General features: G+C 40.9%; 1 protein-coding gene across 4 annotated transcripts in view; it reads right to left on the reverse strand.

Annotated features, from left to right (window-relative positions):
* Eya4 (EYA transcriptional coactivator and phosphatase 4) overlaps positions 1 to 16,431 on the reverse strand; it is a 253,327-nt gene that overhangs the window by 11,084 nt on the left and 225,812 nt on the right. For all 4 annotated transcript variants that reach the window (XM_060373192.1, XM_060373193.1, XM_060373194.1 and 1 more), the window contains 4 exons: positions 9,455 to 9,544; positions 2,763 to 2,821; positions 2,495 to 2,655; positions 111 to 225 (listed from right to left, as the gene is read on the reverse strand). In XM_060373192.1, coding sequence (XP_060229175.1) covers positions 111 to 225; positions 2,495 to 2,655; positions 2,763 to 2,821; positions 9,455 to 9,544 — 425 coding nt within the window. The remainder of the gene's footprint in view (positions 1 to 110; positions 226 to 2,494; positions 2,656 to 2,762; positions 2,822 to 9,454; positions 9,545 to 16,431) is intronic.

Consider the following 16,431-nt stretch of genomic DNA (forward strand, 5'->3'; position numbering starts at 1 on the left):
AAAACCCCTTAAGTGGTAAATTGCTAAGAATGGGCACAGTTTTTCTCTCTAGTGCTGCTGGACCCCGATTGTTCACATCATTGCGGTAGAAGGGCAACAATCCCACTCACCTCGTACTAATGATTGATAAAGACTTAAGTGCATTCGTTAGCCAGGAATCCGTTAGGCCTTCTATCTCTGCTCTTAACTGCAGCCATGCATCCCTCTTGGCAGGGCCAAGGAGTCCTGAAACACCAAGAAAAAAAAAGATGCAGTCAGGAGTTGAACTCTCTCTGGAATACGGAGTTTGGTGTGTCTCTGTCTAGAATAAACAAGTTTTATCTTGGGGGTGTCATAAATAAAGAGGTATAGACTTATAGCAGCAGGGATTCATCCTTTCAGAACGACTACTCACCATCCATTCAATGAATTCTTACTATGCAACACTTAGGGGCCAGACACTTGGCTAGACACTAGAGATATGACACAGGGAAAACAGACCCCAGTGACCTCCCACCCCTCCCACTCTCAAAGACTGGAATTTAACCCAGGAGCTGAAAAGCTCAGCATCTTCTAGACCTGATACCATCGAGGAGGCTGGGGTATGTCAATTAGGGAGGAGAACTTGGGTTCTTCCAGCTAGAACACAATGGGCCACATGAAATGTTGTCTCTTTGTAATTATAGTTCCATTTTGGAAAAATATCAGCAGCATCCTGTGCCACTGTTACAATGTTTCTCAAGACGGTGCCTGCTTTTAATGATACTTTGTGTTTTGAAAAGAAATAAATAGCTACGCTGAGAATTCCGATGTGCTCTCCAAGTGTAAGCAATGGAATTAGAGACCGGGAGACTGGGAGACAGGAGATCTCACAGAGATACTGGGATATCCGTCAGTGGGCGAGCACATGGCCAGCATGTGAGAGGCCCTAACACTGACCAAAAAGAAAAGAAAAGAAGAAAAGAAAGGAAGGACAGAAGGGAAGAAGGAAAAAAGAAAAGAGAGAAAAGCAGAGCCACTTGCTTTCAGGATAAACTGAATTCACGCAAATATCCGTTCAAAGGGAAGGGTCTCCAATTAAATTGTATTTCATATACTGGAAGTGTGCACGCAGTATGTGATAGGGGCCAGTTAAAATTAAACCTTTCACTTTCCAGAAGGTCTCACTCTTTTCACATTTCAATAAAAAGATGGTAATATCTGACAGAGAATAAATTCTTATCACTGATCAGCTTTGTTAAGAAAGAAGATTATATATTAAGTCCTCCCAACTTTAAAATGATTTAAGCGACACTCTGTAAAGGGAGGCGAGAGATATACAAATATAAACAGTCCCAGATTTATCAAGGAGATGTTTAGTTGAAAAAAAGTTAAACATATTATTTACAAGTGATTTAAGCTAGGAAATCTGTTTTATTTCAAAAGTGTCTTGCACAAGGCAAGACTTAGGAAGTACGCCCAGGCGCTGGAGCCATGCAGTGGTGCTTCAGAACCTTTCCTGGAGCTTCAAACAGTCACATAGTCTGAGGCTCTGCCCTGCTTTCTTACACTTACCAAGTATTCACTGAACATTTGGTGGGATTCAATGCTAGCAAATACACAGGAACGGAGACACCTAGACCCCCTCCTCAAGTTGAAAACAGCTGGGTGCAGTGTACTTACTGTGGATGTAAATTTGATTTATCTTATTCTATGGCACACACGTGACCATTTGCATGTTGGAGACTACATATATGTATTTAGAAAAATAATTTCCTTTTGGATTATTTTGGAGTTTTGCTCCTCAAGCACATTTCATAAAAAAAAAAATGAGCTTGCTAGAAGAATTAATATGTGTGATTTTAGAACTAATCTTGGAAATTTGTTTTCCTGAAATTGATTCTAATAGTGAAAAAAATTACCATTTTTCCTATATCTAGAAATACCACCAGGGCTGCAGTTTGGGGATAAAAATTTAAATACTGCCTCAAATTGTATCAATAGAGGTAATGTGTTTCAGGCACTGCCTACAGAGTATTAGAACTCTTAAAAAGCCACAGTGATTACAGTGAGTGGAAAGATACATCGTCAGAAGATGCGCAACTTTTAAAAAGATCAAATAGGCCTGTTGCACACTTGGAACTTTTACAAGCCTCTGCTTGTCTATTCTGACAGTGATTGTGGCTAACTCAGTAATTGTGGCTGTCATCTTACAAAGGTCTCTCGACCACTTCCCTTGTCTGTCTGCTTCACCGATGTCAGAATAACACTGATGAAGCAGAGAAAACACCCTGCTTGATAAAACACATGGCTTCACACACACAAAACACGCATGCACAAATGGCCAAGTCTTTTCACAAGGGTGCATTCAATTTCCCTCTAGTAATCCAAAGACAGCAAAAATTCAGGCTCAGTGCCTTTCAATGCGAGCATTCACTGATAGGTTTTCCAGTAGGCTGATCTCCACTATGAAACTACAGTTTGAACTCTACCTAGACCCAAGGTGCTGACGCTGGGTGGAATTGGCTGCACGTACCTCCTACATTGTTCTTGTAGGTGTTGTATAATTCCTTTACTCTTCTGTAGCGAAAAGCCAACTTCCTCATCCAGTCCACTCCTCCTCTCACACCTGTTGGCAAACAAAGGTTCGCACTACTTGCAGCTGCATGGAAGCCATCAGTTGCAAAACTGTAGGTACTGCAACACCCAAAATACATTAAAAAGAAATAAAAGAAATAATTACATGTGCAAAACTCCGTGGCTGAATTTCTGTAGGAAATGGAAGACTGAAAGGCACAGCTTACCTTAAGTCCTGACCATTGTCGTCTGAGGAAACATCATCTATATGAACTTGATCACACTCCTGGGAGAAAGCAAACAGAGACATTACCTCTCTCCCAAGCATGTAGACATGCTGTCCACCACCAGAAAGGTTTTCCATCTTTCCATGGCATCAGGCTACAGCCACAAGATGGCAGCATGGGTCCATTTCTCCCTCCCTCCGATGCGATGCTTGTTTGCTTATGCATGGAAGGAAAAGGTCCCACTTCTTTCAGCCCTAAATCCGTAAGGGCCACATAAAGCAGTCTGGAGACAGAGTGCTTTGAAAAATAAGCATGATTCATTTCATGGATAAGAAGAACTCCTGAAGCTTTGAGGTCAGTGTCCCTCTAATCTGAAAATACCCAGTGTGCCTCGGGACTGAGCATCTCAAAGTGCTCACTATTAGTTATTATTTGCTTGGTGCCAGCCGAGGGGTCTAGACCTCAGAACAGGGAATCTTGTGAGCTTTCCAAGACTTCCTGCTGTTCTACTAGAGTTGGGGTGTTATTTTAGTTGAGTCCTGGTTTTCTGATATGAACAAGGTTAGTTCCCATAGAAGCTGACATCCTCCTTTCAAGGATTTAGCATTTTTAAAATTTCAATGGAGAAAAGTAAAATCGTGAAGATTTGTGTGCTGAAAACAATACAAACTTCAAGGAAAATAAATTCGGTAAGGTTGCCCATATTGGACAACCTTTTGTTTGTTTGCGTAAAGCAAATAGTGGCTTCCACATAAGAATTGGGCTCTTTGAGGTTCTAAAAATCTTGCCCTGTGTTCCAATAATTTGCAAAGTTCTATAAAATATTACATGACTTAAGGTGAAATTTGCTGATGAGATTTGAAATGCCTTGTCCTTAGAGGAATAAGTCCATTATTAACAATTACAAATGATTACAATTCACAATAAATCAATGAAAGAGTGAGAGCGAGAGAGGGAGAGACAGAGAGAGAGGAGAGAGAGAGAGAGAGAGAGAGAGAGAGAGAGAGAGAGAGAGAGAGAGACAGGGTACTGATGACTGATGCCAGGGCCTTGCATATGTTATGCAAATATTTTACTACTGAGCTCCATTCCCAGCTTTTGGGCCTCTTATATTTCCATTAGATTATCTTACTTTTGGCCAAGCATGTTGATGCTACCAGCAGTGCTTATATCATTCAAAGATCAATTGAAAAATTATTAATTTTGAAAATATTAAGAAAGACTCTCAATCTCTAAATTTTTTTAGACCTGGAAGAGTCTGTCGTTAAACACCGAATGTTCAGCCTTCAGCCTTCCACACATATTATTCATTCAATTTCAGCTGACTCTGACTTCGTTTAATGTACAGAACCTGGGGGGGGGGGTGAGGAGATAGCTCAGCAACTGGTGATGAGCAAGCTGCTGAGCCCAAGGGCCTGAGCTTGAACCCAGGAGCCCAGATGGTGGAAGGGGATGAGTAAGAGAAGTGAGTCCTGCAAGCTGTCCTCTGACCGACACACGTGTCTGACCTGGACAGCATCCTTTCCCAGGTCAAAAAAGCAACTGTGAACTAAATAAACGATGAAACACAAAACTGAGTGGCAAGCTCACTCACTAAAGCTTTGGTATGTCACTTCAAAATGTATTTGGGATGGAGAGATGGTTCAGCATTTAGAGCATTTGCTGCTCAGAGAGGACCTAGGTTCCAAGACTCCCATTACAGGTGGAAACACCCTCGTCTCCCTTCTGTGGGCACTGTGTATACATACATACATACTTGCAGGCAAAACACCCATAAACACAAAAGGAAAACAAAAAAAATCTTTAAAAGATCTATATATATTTATTTTAATAGTTCATCGGGTTTAATAAATTATGGGATTGATAATTTTTGAATGAATCTTTTCCTATGCTCTTAGGTAAGGGCTGAGGAGAGTTAGTCTACATGGAGGTCATCTGAGGGTGCTTCAGGGAGAGATTTTTAAGGCATATGTTAGAGGCAGAAAATAATCAACCCAGGTATTTGGGGAATGAGGGGCTTGAAGAGAAAAATTAAGAAATGGAAAGAAGAGGAATATGGAATGGGAACTATGCTTAAGGTACTTTTATGAAAATTCCTTATAGAGCAGGGTGGTGGTGACACTGGCCTTTAACCCCAGCTCTTGTGAGGCAGAGGCAGGTAGATCTCTGAGAGTTTGAGGTCAGCCTGGTCTACAGAGGGAGTTCCAGGACAGCCCAGGACTACCTCATAATTAAAAAAAAAAAAAGAAAAAGAAAAAAGAAAAAGAAAAAAATATCCTTATGTAATCTGGTACCATGTGCAAAGAGTATATACCAATAAAAAATAAGCCCTAATTAGAAAATGAAAGAATTGCTTCTTAACTACACGGCAGGAGTTTAGACAAATGATAGCCACGGTAGAATTGCCACAATGGTTTCAAGTTTCTAACACAAAGTTAGAGTGACACAAACGAATACTCCAGATGGTGATACATGTGAGAAGATGCGGACATAATCAGTAGAGAGAAAGGAAATGAACAGAATAGGAGCTGAGGTCCATGGTTGAGAGACAGGCGGGCTCTGTGACAACAGAAGGCATTGAATCGCCAAGAAACCTCTCAAATGCAAGTAAGTCAAGTGATTTAAGCAGTTAGCATGGAAGCTGGAAAACCTATTTTTTCCCCCTCAGAATATAGAGGCACTGAAGCAATTCTACACGACTTAGGTATTTGTTCTTTAGACATGGCAAGATTCTTTAAATAAGTGTTAACTTGTGGGTGTTTTGCCTGCCTACATATCTGAGTACCGTGTGTGTATCTGGTACCTGTTGAGTCCAGGGAGGGTTGGATCCCATGGAACTGGAGTTATAGACGGTGAGAAACGATATGGGTACTGGGAATTGAACCCCGGTTCTCTGGAAGAGCAGCCAGTGCTTTTAGCCACTGAACCATCTCTCTAGCTCAGACATGGTGATGTTCTTGAGAGGCATTTAGATTGAAATAAATACCTGGAGCTCCTCACTCCATGAACTCCCAAAATCTTCCCTCGTGTAAATAATCTCCACCTCTCTCTTATGTAATAAAATGATTTAAAATCCCCCAAACGAGGAGGGAGATTTTTGTGAGTCCCTTCAGCCACAAGTTATTTCTTGAATACTTCTTCATTCCTTTGTTTTTTTTTTTTTTAAATGTTTCCTTACATTTCAAGAATTAACTCACATGATTAATTTGTACATAACTTGCCCCAAAATTCATTTTTTACTACTGAGGACAACAGTATATCAAACTTATTGGACCATGCACTCTGTATTTGAAGTTAGGTTTGAGGGTCTTCCAAATCTAACTTCTCCTTATATTTACGCTTAGTAACTCTCTGTGTTGACTCTGGACAGCTGCCCAAGGATTACAGTCCAGCGAAAGAAACTTGAACTTCAATTACTTGGATTTTTTTTTTTTAACAGAAAAGATAAATAATTGTTCATCAACTAGTTTTTCACTGTAAGCAAACCAGGCAGGAGTCATTTTAACCTGAACTTAAAATACTCCAAAACTGTTCAAGTGCTTTGGTTTTGAACACAGCTTAGCAAAGACCCCAAGTGCTTAAAATAATTATGGTGTTAATCATAAATGCTTTAAATGTGTCTTAGAAGGTAACCACAGAGTTGCCCCTCATCTGTTCCAGTTATGAACACAGCACTCTTCTCTCACTTTTGTGAACCCTAACTCCCTCGGGCTTTCCCCTCTGGAAGTTATTCTAACTGAAATAACATTTTTTTGAACAGAGAGCATTCTCTTGCCGGGCCAGGGGTGGGCAGAATGGAATGAAGTGTTGAGTAGCCAGATTCAGATTTGGAACTTTTAAGGACATTTGAGAGGAACAGCTGTCATTGCCTACGGCGTACCACGTACTGGAGCATTTACTGTCTCAAACAGACATTTGGAGTCCACAAAAGACCCTAAGAGATTAGCTATACAAGAAAAAAAAAACAGTTCTCACAATAAGATAATGATATATGCACTGTCAGGCACTTCTGTACGCCAGCGGAAGCAGGCTCGGCTTCATTCCTATGATGGAGGCTTTCTAAGAAGTTGTCTGACAAAAGGGTCATTGACATAAATGTGATGTTCAGAATTAGCCACTCAGCAGAGTAGACCTGTGGGTAGGTAACTTCCAAACAGACGTGAAAGTTACTGTCTGGATCTCATCAGTTTGTGTCACCTGGAAACACCCTTTTGTGTTCCCTGGCCTCATCTACCTCTGCAAGCACATGTGTGTACTGTGTGTGCACATACCACTGCTTGCATGCCCGTTATGTGCTTACATGCTACTTGTCTGGGCCTATCTTTTACTGACCAGCTGGAATACAGTTGAAGAGCAGAACTGTGGGGTTTAAGTCAATGGTTCCATGACATTCTAACACACACCCAGGAAAGAAGCGTCAACACCATTACTTTCCCAGTTTAATATTCCTGCTAGTGACCCCAGCCAGTACTTACAAAGTACATTTACCTAAGATCTGCAATAAAATAAAATAAAAAGATTCAAAGCCCTGTATCTAGCCATGGCCTTTTCTGTATGCTGTGACATTTATTCCAGGCATGTAAAATATTTACGTATTTGTGGTAAGATACTCTCCCCCTTTCCTTTTAGTGTTCTGCCGAAAGGCGAGCATTTTACTCAGTTTTTGGAATTTTATTCATTAGTATTGCATCTGTGTATGCGTGTGCACTCCTGTGGGGGTGCCATGTATTCAACAGTGCCTAAGTGCGGGCTCAGAGGACACTCTGGACTGTGCTCTCCTCCTTCACATGGGATCTGATGGGTTGGCAACTCTAGTCTGTCCTATTCCACTTTATCATAATAAGCCACCAAAAAGCGAAACGTCATTTATTCCACGTGTTTCTGGTAAAAAGAAGTCAAACGAGATAAACATCATAAAACTGGGACAAAGCCAGAGAAAGCTTCTTGTTTCCTATGGTAGCCTCGGAAATATTAACCACCTTATATTTTTTAAGCTGAGACTCCTCCATATTAAGAACAAGAAAAATAGCACATAGCTATTGCTGTGTTTGAAGTGTCAAGTTTCATGGTAAGTTTAATTTCTATTAGCAGGCACCATGGTATAAGCATCTGTATTCCTGGGGATAGAAGCAGTGGGATTAGCCGAAGTCGGTTTTTACAGGGGCCATTAGTATTTCTTATTATACAGAATGGAAACTAGATAAAGAACACTGAGCTTTCACATTGTTCATTAACAAATAAAGCTTGCTCGAACAGACATTTTATCACCTAATAAAAACACGGGCAAAGCTAAGAAAACCACAACTGATCACTTTTGTGCCTGCAGTTTTCAGCACATGATTTTACAGGCCACATGGAATCATTTTCCGTTTTGTGTTTCTGATGTAACTAAGTCTTGACCTATAATCTTATCTAAGTCATTTACTAAAATGTGGCTTTTCTTCCTTTCCTCCTAAATCCATCAATGTACAGGGGCAGAAGTTTGTGCTTCCTTGCCTCAAACCTGCTTTAAAATCACAATTCTATTATTGAGCCAGCTGTTAACATAGGACACACACACACACTCACATATGCATATATACATATTATATATACACATTACTAACATATATTGATATATATTTATATCATCTATCTATTTATCAATATCTCTCTGTCTATCTATGTCACTGTTGAACCTAGTTTGTCCCCTGAAAAGTAATATGTACAGAAATGATATGCCTATTTATTTCAAAGCATTGACAGTTATTGGTAAGTTTAACATAAACTAGGTCTTGAACGTCATAAGGAGTCATAACAGTAGTCATCCCTGTTCACAATGTGACTATAGTTAAATATTGTGAAATCACAAAATAAAAATATAAATTAAGCATCTGAATTTCTAAAGATGAGAGATCACTATTTTAGCACAATTATATTTGTCTACAAGGTCCTTTGGTCCTTTGCCCAAACTATTGTGTTATTTCCTCTTCTGCTTTCTGCATGTCAGATCCCCCAGGTTGCTAACAGGGAGAGTATGTTCTTTGTCATCACATACGTGTAGCTACTCTGAGGCCAGATCATCTTGTGCTTCTTCATTTGGTTGATTTTCATTTTTTTCTGTCTCTTGTTTGCCACTCAGACAACTGTGCTGGAAGCTGATATTAGGAATAGAAGCCCCAAGAGAAGAAAGTACCCAATGCATTCATTAAAACTCATCGCCTCCACCGTGTAAACAGCTCTAGCATTCTTTAATCTAGAAGGGGGAAGAATGAGAAGGAGTGTGTGTTCAAAGATACTGCAACACTCGATGAGCCATTCGCCTGCTGGGAAGGGAATTGGTCGAAATCGTCTACTGAATAACATAAATTGTATTCTGAGTAGTAACCTCGAAAGGCTGATGCTAATTCAAAGGCCTGAGATACCAAAGAACCAAGTCCAAGTGCAAAATGACGGGTTGTCTGACCCAAGCCACAAAAGAGACCACCTACTTCTAAAGACATTTTTGTTCTCGTTATGTGTTCATAACCATGTATAACTCAAGAGCACAAGTCTGCATTCACAGAGTCTATGCAATTTTTCATCTTGACAAGAATTTTATACTTCTCGTTGGATGCTATCATTTTTTTTTCAAATTTCTTAAGGTTTTCTGCATGATGACAACACTGAGAGTTTTTGTGTTGTCAATAATTGTTGACTTTTAAAATTCTTACCTCTAAGTCATTAAAAAACAAATGTGTATCAGCAAGATTGAAGATCATTTCCTCCATCCGGAGCCCGAGTGTCACAGCCATTGGGGGATCCTGAGAAAAAAAATGCATACAAAATGAGATAAAATTTCAATAACCACAAAGATTTAGTAAAATATTTTAGGTGCATATTGTTGGAGAAGATGAAATACTAGATGGAATTTTAGTGATGATTAAAATATTTTCCAGAGGTGAGGAAGGAGTTGACGAGTTCAGCAATATTTTAAAACATGACAAACATCCTCGTGGCTGGTAATATTGTATGACCACAATTAACAATATTTACTGTACTCTTCCAGATGGTCAGAATAAAGGATTTTGCTTGTTCTCAACCCAAAGAATGGTAAATGTTTGAAATGGAAATATTAATTATCAATTTGATCAGTACATATTATATACACATATTGAAATTTATACTATATTCCCCAATACATACATTTATGCCATTTGCAATATTTACATAATTGCATATGTGCATGTAAGATGATTTACGGATTATTCCCAAACATGAATCTTCAAAGATATACCTGGTAATTTATAAAAATTTATATGTATTTAAAAATGATTAAGAATACATTTCAATAGAAATTTATCTACCCAAATCAGTGTATTCCTAAGAGAAATGTAAAAGCCAACTCCTTCAGAATATTTACTTTGCCTATATGCCACATATAACTTTCGGAGAACGGTATTTGGATGCTTGATGAAGAACAGAGAAAACTTATTAAATATTTAAATGGCTATTCAGTTAACATTATATGGACTAAATAGGATGTATTTAGAAACATATGTATTTAAATATAGATATATCCATGTAATAACAATTAGTGAAAAAAGAGGAAGTGAATTTGAAGAAGAGTGAGGACAGTTATATGGAAAAATTTGGTGAGAAGAAAGGGAATGGAGAAAGGTTATAATCTCAAAAAGAAAAGGAAAAGAAAAAAAAGAAAAGAAAAGCTCACAGTCAAACTGGAGTTGGAGGAGAACAGGCCAAGTGGATGTTACAGGGCTTAAACAGAGACGACTGCATTAAGTCTAGATAGTAAGAGCAGGTAGAGAATGGTACAAAGGCCACTTAACTGTGGATTGCATTTTGATTGACAGACTAACAGAATCTTTAATTATATGTATAGTGTGCTCTAACCTGAATTTCACTAAGGTTGCAGGAAGTGGATAATAAAAGAATATTCATTCATTACACATAAACCATGTAGAAAACATACGCTTTTTAGAGAGTTAGGGAATTGGAGGGTTTGGTGAGAAGTCAGAGCGATTCCGTGTTTGCTTGCAGTGGCCAGTATCTTAAACAGCCGCAAGGACTTAGGAATCAGGGACAGAGGTGTTGCACCTTTACCATGATTAGCTGCCTGTGAACTCCCAGCATCAGGAGATTTTGAGACTCAAAGAGTCAATTAGGAAGCAACCATTCGCTGGTAGAGTTGAAACAGTCAAAGGCAGAGCACCATCTAAGGAACTACAGGTGTGACTGGGGCGGGGGACACAGAAAGTACAAAAACCTGAAGGAACAATTCCTTTGAAGCTGAGGCCAGATGGGTGTTTCGGGGGAAACTCCATAAAGCTGGGAAGTCTACAAGAGTATTGTCGGTTTTAGCTGAGAAGCTGTCTGGGAAAACCTCAGTGTATGATTTGGGCTGAGCCCCTCCGCCATGAACCAGGCTGCAGGGAATTGAGAACGGTCAACTGCAGTCTGGATCTCAGCATTCAAATAAGTGGAATTTAAGAACTGTACTAAACATGGGGAGATATATAGCTAGCTTCACTTCAACTGCAGATGAGAACACCCAACCCAGGCCGGGCCCGGGGACGTTCAGCTGTGTCTCTATCTAGCTCCATTTGCCCCTCCCTGGCACTGGCCAGCTTTCTTCTTGTATCCACTTCCATTGTGTGTTGTGGAGGAAACGCTGGTGTGAACGCATTTCTAGTGCCCTCCCGTGCTCTGTAGCCGTGGGGGCATGGAGAATAGGAGGGGCACGTTACTAAATAGGAACTGATGTTAATGGGGTATGGGGCTGACAAGTTACTCTGATCAATATACCCCAAACAAGAAGGTGGAGTGATGAAGGCGTGGGCAGGGTCATAAGGGCACTCTGATACATGCTACACATAAGGCTTCTGAAAGCTTCAAAGGGTCTGTCGTAGAATTCAACACAAGGCAAAGATCAAATTGTTTTGTCTACCGAATACTCATTCAACTATAAAGAAAATCTATGTTATGTTATTATCTCAGGCCATTTGAGAACTCAGAAGGCTGTCAACGGTGTTTTCTTCCACTGGAAGACTCTCTCTCTCTCTCTCACCTGTTGTTAATATCCTACACTGTTTTTGAAAGAATTCTCTGAAGCTTGAATAATTTTTTTAACTGCACATTTTTTTTTCTTTTTCCGTTAAAAATTGCTCTTGCTAATCCTTTGCTTTGGAGGGAACAAAGTGGGTCTTAATTAGGACAATGTTATAGAAAACTTCTAAATATTCTGCGAAGTCATGGGCTCATGAACAAAAAGTCTACAGAACTATCAGGAAAATCAAATGTAATTACAGCATGAAAACATATAATTCCATTAGTGACGCTCTCTGCTTTTGAGGAATGCCCATGATGCACGACTGTAGAGGGGAGCCCACAGTCCTCTGTTGCTTTCTGCCCTACAGATATCGATTTCAGAAATATCTCCTTAAAGTTTTTCTTTTGGAGACTAGGTTGGTTTAACTTATTTTTTGTTGTTGTTTTTTGTTTTTTTTTTTGGTTTTTTTTTTTTTTTTTTTGCCCAACTGGTATTCGTTTCCCTTTTAAAGTTTCCAATAAAATTACTGGTTATCTCGTGTTCATTCTTTACATTCTTTGCATTTACAGATCTGATTTATGGGAAAATGAGAGAAAACCTAGCAGCCCCCATGATTGTTACTTCCGTTGATAACATGCTTCCTAACTGCATCTCTTAGTGCTATCCAAACAGTGATGGAAAAAAAAATCCATGAAGAACGCATTTTCTGTGCATCTGATAAGCACACAAACAAAAATATTAAAAAAAAATACATGGCTCTTCTAGTAAGCAGGCATAGCATATGGTATGATGAAAGCTGTATTTGAGCATCCCGTTGGAATGCAACCCCATGGCACGGGGAGGGCTAATCACTTATTTTGCAAAGCTGTGGTGTTTGTACATCACACACCCTGAGACAGCCAGCACTTAGTAAGCATTCTGGCAAATCCCCGTTTCCTTACTGGCTAAGTTTAGACTTGAATTTTGTCTGAGTGTGAAGCGGTTAAATTTTAAATGGAAAGAGAGGTGTTTGGTCATCAATGCCACAAGCCAAGAAAAACTAAATTAAGAGGTGGTGTGCTTGTTCCTCAGAGACTGTTTGGGGAGGGCTTCTTTTCAAATACATAATTTTATCCCCACTTCCACCGAACTAAGTCACTGGGACAGCTAGTGTTAAGTAAGAAGATTACAACATCACTTCCCCCCTCCCCCCAGCTGAAGGACTCACAGATCTCAGACTCCAAAACAGAGCACTGTTCATCTGGTGGGGAAGCCCTCCCAGAACCGTTGGTGGGCACCCCTGGCTGTTCCCAGCGGGGCCACCAATGGCTGCAGTTCCACTGCTTTACCAAACCTTTGCAAGCGAGGAATACTCCTGGAGAGAACCCAAGGTTATGCAGAGATGCTCACTCACTTTGCGAGATGTTTATAGGCTGTCTCATGAATTCAGATCTGCCACATTTTCCCCACTTAGCTGGAGTGAGTGTTGAGTTTAGTATTGAAAATGAAGTGATAGCAAAGACTTGGACATGGGGAAAAAGGGTGGGAAAAGAAAGGCACAGACAGGGTTGTCTGAACGTGCTGATACACATTACACACACACAAGAGTCCTGAAAGGTTCAGCGTGTCTCCGATGGAGTTCAACATGGGGCAAATGGAATGTCTGCCAATTTATGCCGTGTACGGCTCCTCTATCAAAACACTGAAACCATTCCCAAGACACTTTGTTGGAGGGAGGAGAAGGGAGGAAGGAGGGAGAGAAGGAGAGAGAAGGGGGGAAGAGGAAGGAAAAGAAGATGAAGAAAAATAAATAGCACTTGGCCTTGGAAATGTGTGACTCTGAGCCAGATGTTACCAGTGTATACACCCAAGTTAGGCTCAAGCAGAGCACTTCTCTAAATCAAAATACTAATGCCTATTAGCCATGTTAGCACAGAACATAAATTGGAGCCAGACTGTCTGTCTGTGCATCTCTGCCCCGCACTGGGCCGTCAGCTGCGATGCTTCCTCTAGGGAATCACTGTAAAAATATCTCAGGAGAAGCAGCAATTATGTATTTTTAAAGAAACGAGGGACGGTTTTTCTTTTAAGATCCTGGGATCTGGGACAAGTTATTCCTTTGGGACCCCAAGCACATTTGTAGATCTTTACATAAGGGACAGAAGATGTGCAAGCGCACTGAAAAGGGGGATGAGCCAGTTCCATAAGCCAAGGTGGAACTTGTTCCTGAGTTTTCTATATGCAAGAACTTTTCTAATCAGAAGTAAGAGACAAAATGAAATCCAGTCATGAGCTGGAAGGGAAACGGTATTTGGCTTGTCTGAGGAACAGGTAGTAGATTTCAGAGTTATTCACGGGAAGGCTGGGCCTGTGGGTCAGTGCTTGGGTGATTGCCTAGTACACATGAGGCCTTTGGTTCAACTGCAAGTATTTCCAGAAAGAATTCTCAGAGGGAATTAGAAAGTGTCACGAGGAACATTCCCTTATTGATCATATGCTCATATGGTTTTGAGTGCTTGCATGAGAAGCGTGAGATCCACGCACTTATATGAGAAGCTGGGCTGGTAGTTCTAATCTCATTGCTAGAGAGGAGAGACTGAGAGACTCCTGGAGCTCACTGGCCAGACCTTAGAAGAACCAATGAGAGACAGGCTTAGGGAGAGGGTCTGCCTCTACTGGGGAAAGGGACATGTGTGATTTAATTGGAGCATGGGCAGCAGAGTCGAAAGAGACAAAGTAGAAGGAGACGGAGGACAGAGGTAAGTAGCACGAAGGATGACTCGTGCTTGGAGAAGCCATAGGGAATAGCATATTGACCTGAAATACATACAATATAGAAGCATATGAGAATAGAAGCTCAGTTGAAATAAAGCTGCACCATCTCAGGTAATGGTATTCTCTCCACGAAACACAGGCTACCTGGTGAAAACCCTACAACCAGGCATGAGGAAACTCCTTTTGAGTTGTTGCTCAAGGGACTCCGAGAGGATCATCAAATAATCCAGGGTTCTGCTGTTGCCCTTGGTTGTCTGCAGAGGTTGGAAGTTAAGTGCCTGTTACCCAACGCACCACGTGTGTCAAACACAGGGCTCTAAGGAATGGAGATGAATCTGACTCAGAAGCCTCCTCAGTGAGGACTAGCTTTCATAACACTGGCAGTCACTGTGCAAGCTACGAAGGGAGGAAGAAGAAAACATAATAGCAAGACAGCCCTACAGGTACAATAGTGGCCCTTAAATCCTGGTGGCGGCCAAGGCCTCAACAGGGCAGAAATCATACCCAATACTGAAAAAGGAGCCAGCTACTGGTGGATACTTAGATCTTAGCGAAGAGCCTATCACTGCTGCTTTTCATATAATTCCCCACTGCATCCTAAGTGCTGATTCTCACACCTACAGGTTAGCAGGACTCTCACCTCCCATCTAAGAGGCTTCCTTTTGTGTCAGACTGTTACAGAAAGATGCAACTGGTCAAACGCAGAGAGCAGCCTGCGGGAGGACTTAACTCTAACTGATCCATCCATACCACAGAAGAGGGGACAGAAAGATTCTCAGAGCCAGAGGACCAGGCATCCAGAGTGACACCGTGTCTTCTGTATGTGACCCAGGAAATATCAACAGTACAGGCGTCTAAACAGGACCTGAACAATGAAAACAGCAGTTTGCTCATCATGTTGGACAGAGAAAATCTCACAGGGCCTCATGTCTAGATGAAGACCTACAGGAAATTAGTGACTCCTAAGAGAAGGAGAATTACTCTTCCCCAGGAATCAGCTCCCTGAGTGATTATTTAATACCAAGTAGTTAGACTTAAATACACACACACATGCACACACACACACATACACATGCACTCATGTGCACAAGGATGCACACAGACACATGTACACATACATGCACACATACACCATTAAACAAACTTAGCGGCTTGTGTTTACATATCTTCGCATTTATATATGCAGTAATTAAAAGTAATTAAAGAAAGGGAAGTCAGGATATGGGAGGGAACGAGGGGTGTGGGTCGGGTGGAGGGAAACATGACGCAAATACTGTACACACACACATGAAAATTTAAAATTAATCTAATTAATAACATTTCTGCTGATTAAAAAATGAACAACTTAGAGATTTGAGGAAGATACCCCAAACTGGCCTCTGGCCCCCCACGTGCACACCATCACATTGTGTGTGGACCTGCACACACATGAACACACAAACATCTGTCACAAAAACAAGTACGCAGAAGCCCCACCCCCACCCCAATTCACACATACATACAATAAAATAAAGAAAAGCAAAATCCATGTGTTTCTGGGCTGTTTAATGAAAAGGTAAACCAATAATAAATATTACTAATCAACAACAGGGATCTCAGAAAGAAAAAAGGAGGAAGACTGTGTGCCTGGCCACGGTTGTTCCTCAGACCATAGGAGAGAGGTTTCCTTTGTAATTTGGGGTCAAGAAGAGAAAGAAAAAGCAACTGGGAAGGATTTAGCTCAAAAGGGCCTTTCCTGTGACAGTTCAGAATACTGTGGTAGGTATAGTACAGAGGCGGGGAGGGTACAGGACAGGGACGTGTGCGAGTGCAGAGAAAAATCGCTTCCAGAGGACAGAGAGATGGCTCCATGAGCAAAGTGCCAGGGACCCAGCCAGGGAGAACCTG

The sequence above is a fragment of the Meriones unguiculatus genome, chromosome 20 (genome assembly GCF_030254825.1).
Source record: "Meriones unguiculatus strain TT.TT164.6M chromosome 20, Bangor_MerUng_6.1, whole genome shotgun sequence".
Taxonomy (NCBI): domain Eukaryota; kingdom Metazoa; phylum Chordata; class Mammalia; order Rodentia; family Muridae; genus Meriones; species Meriones unguiculatus.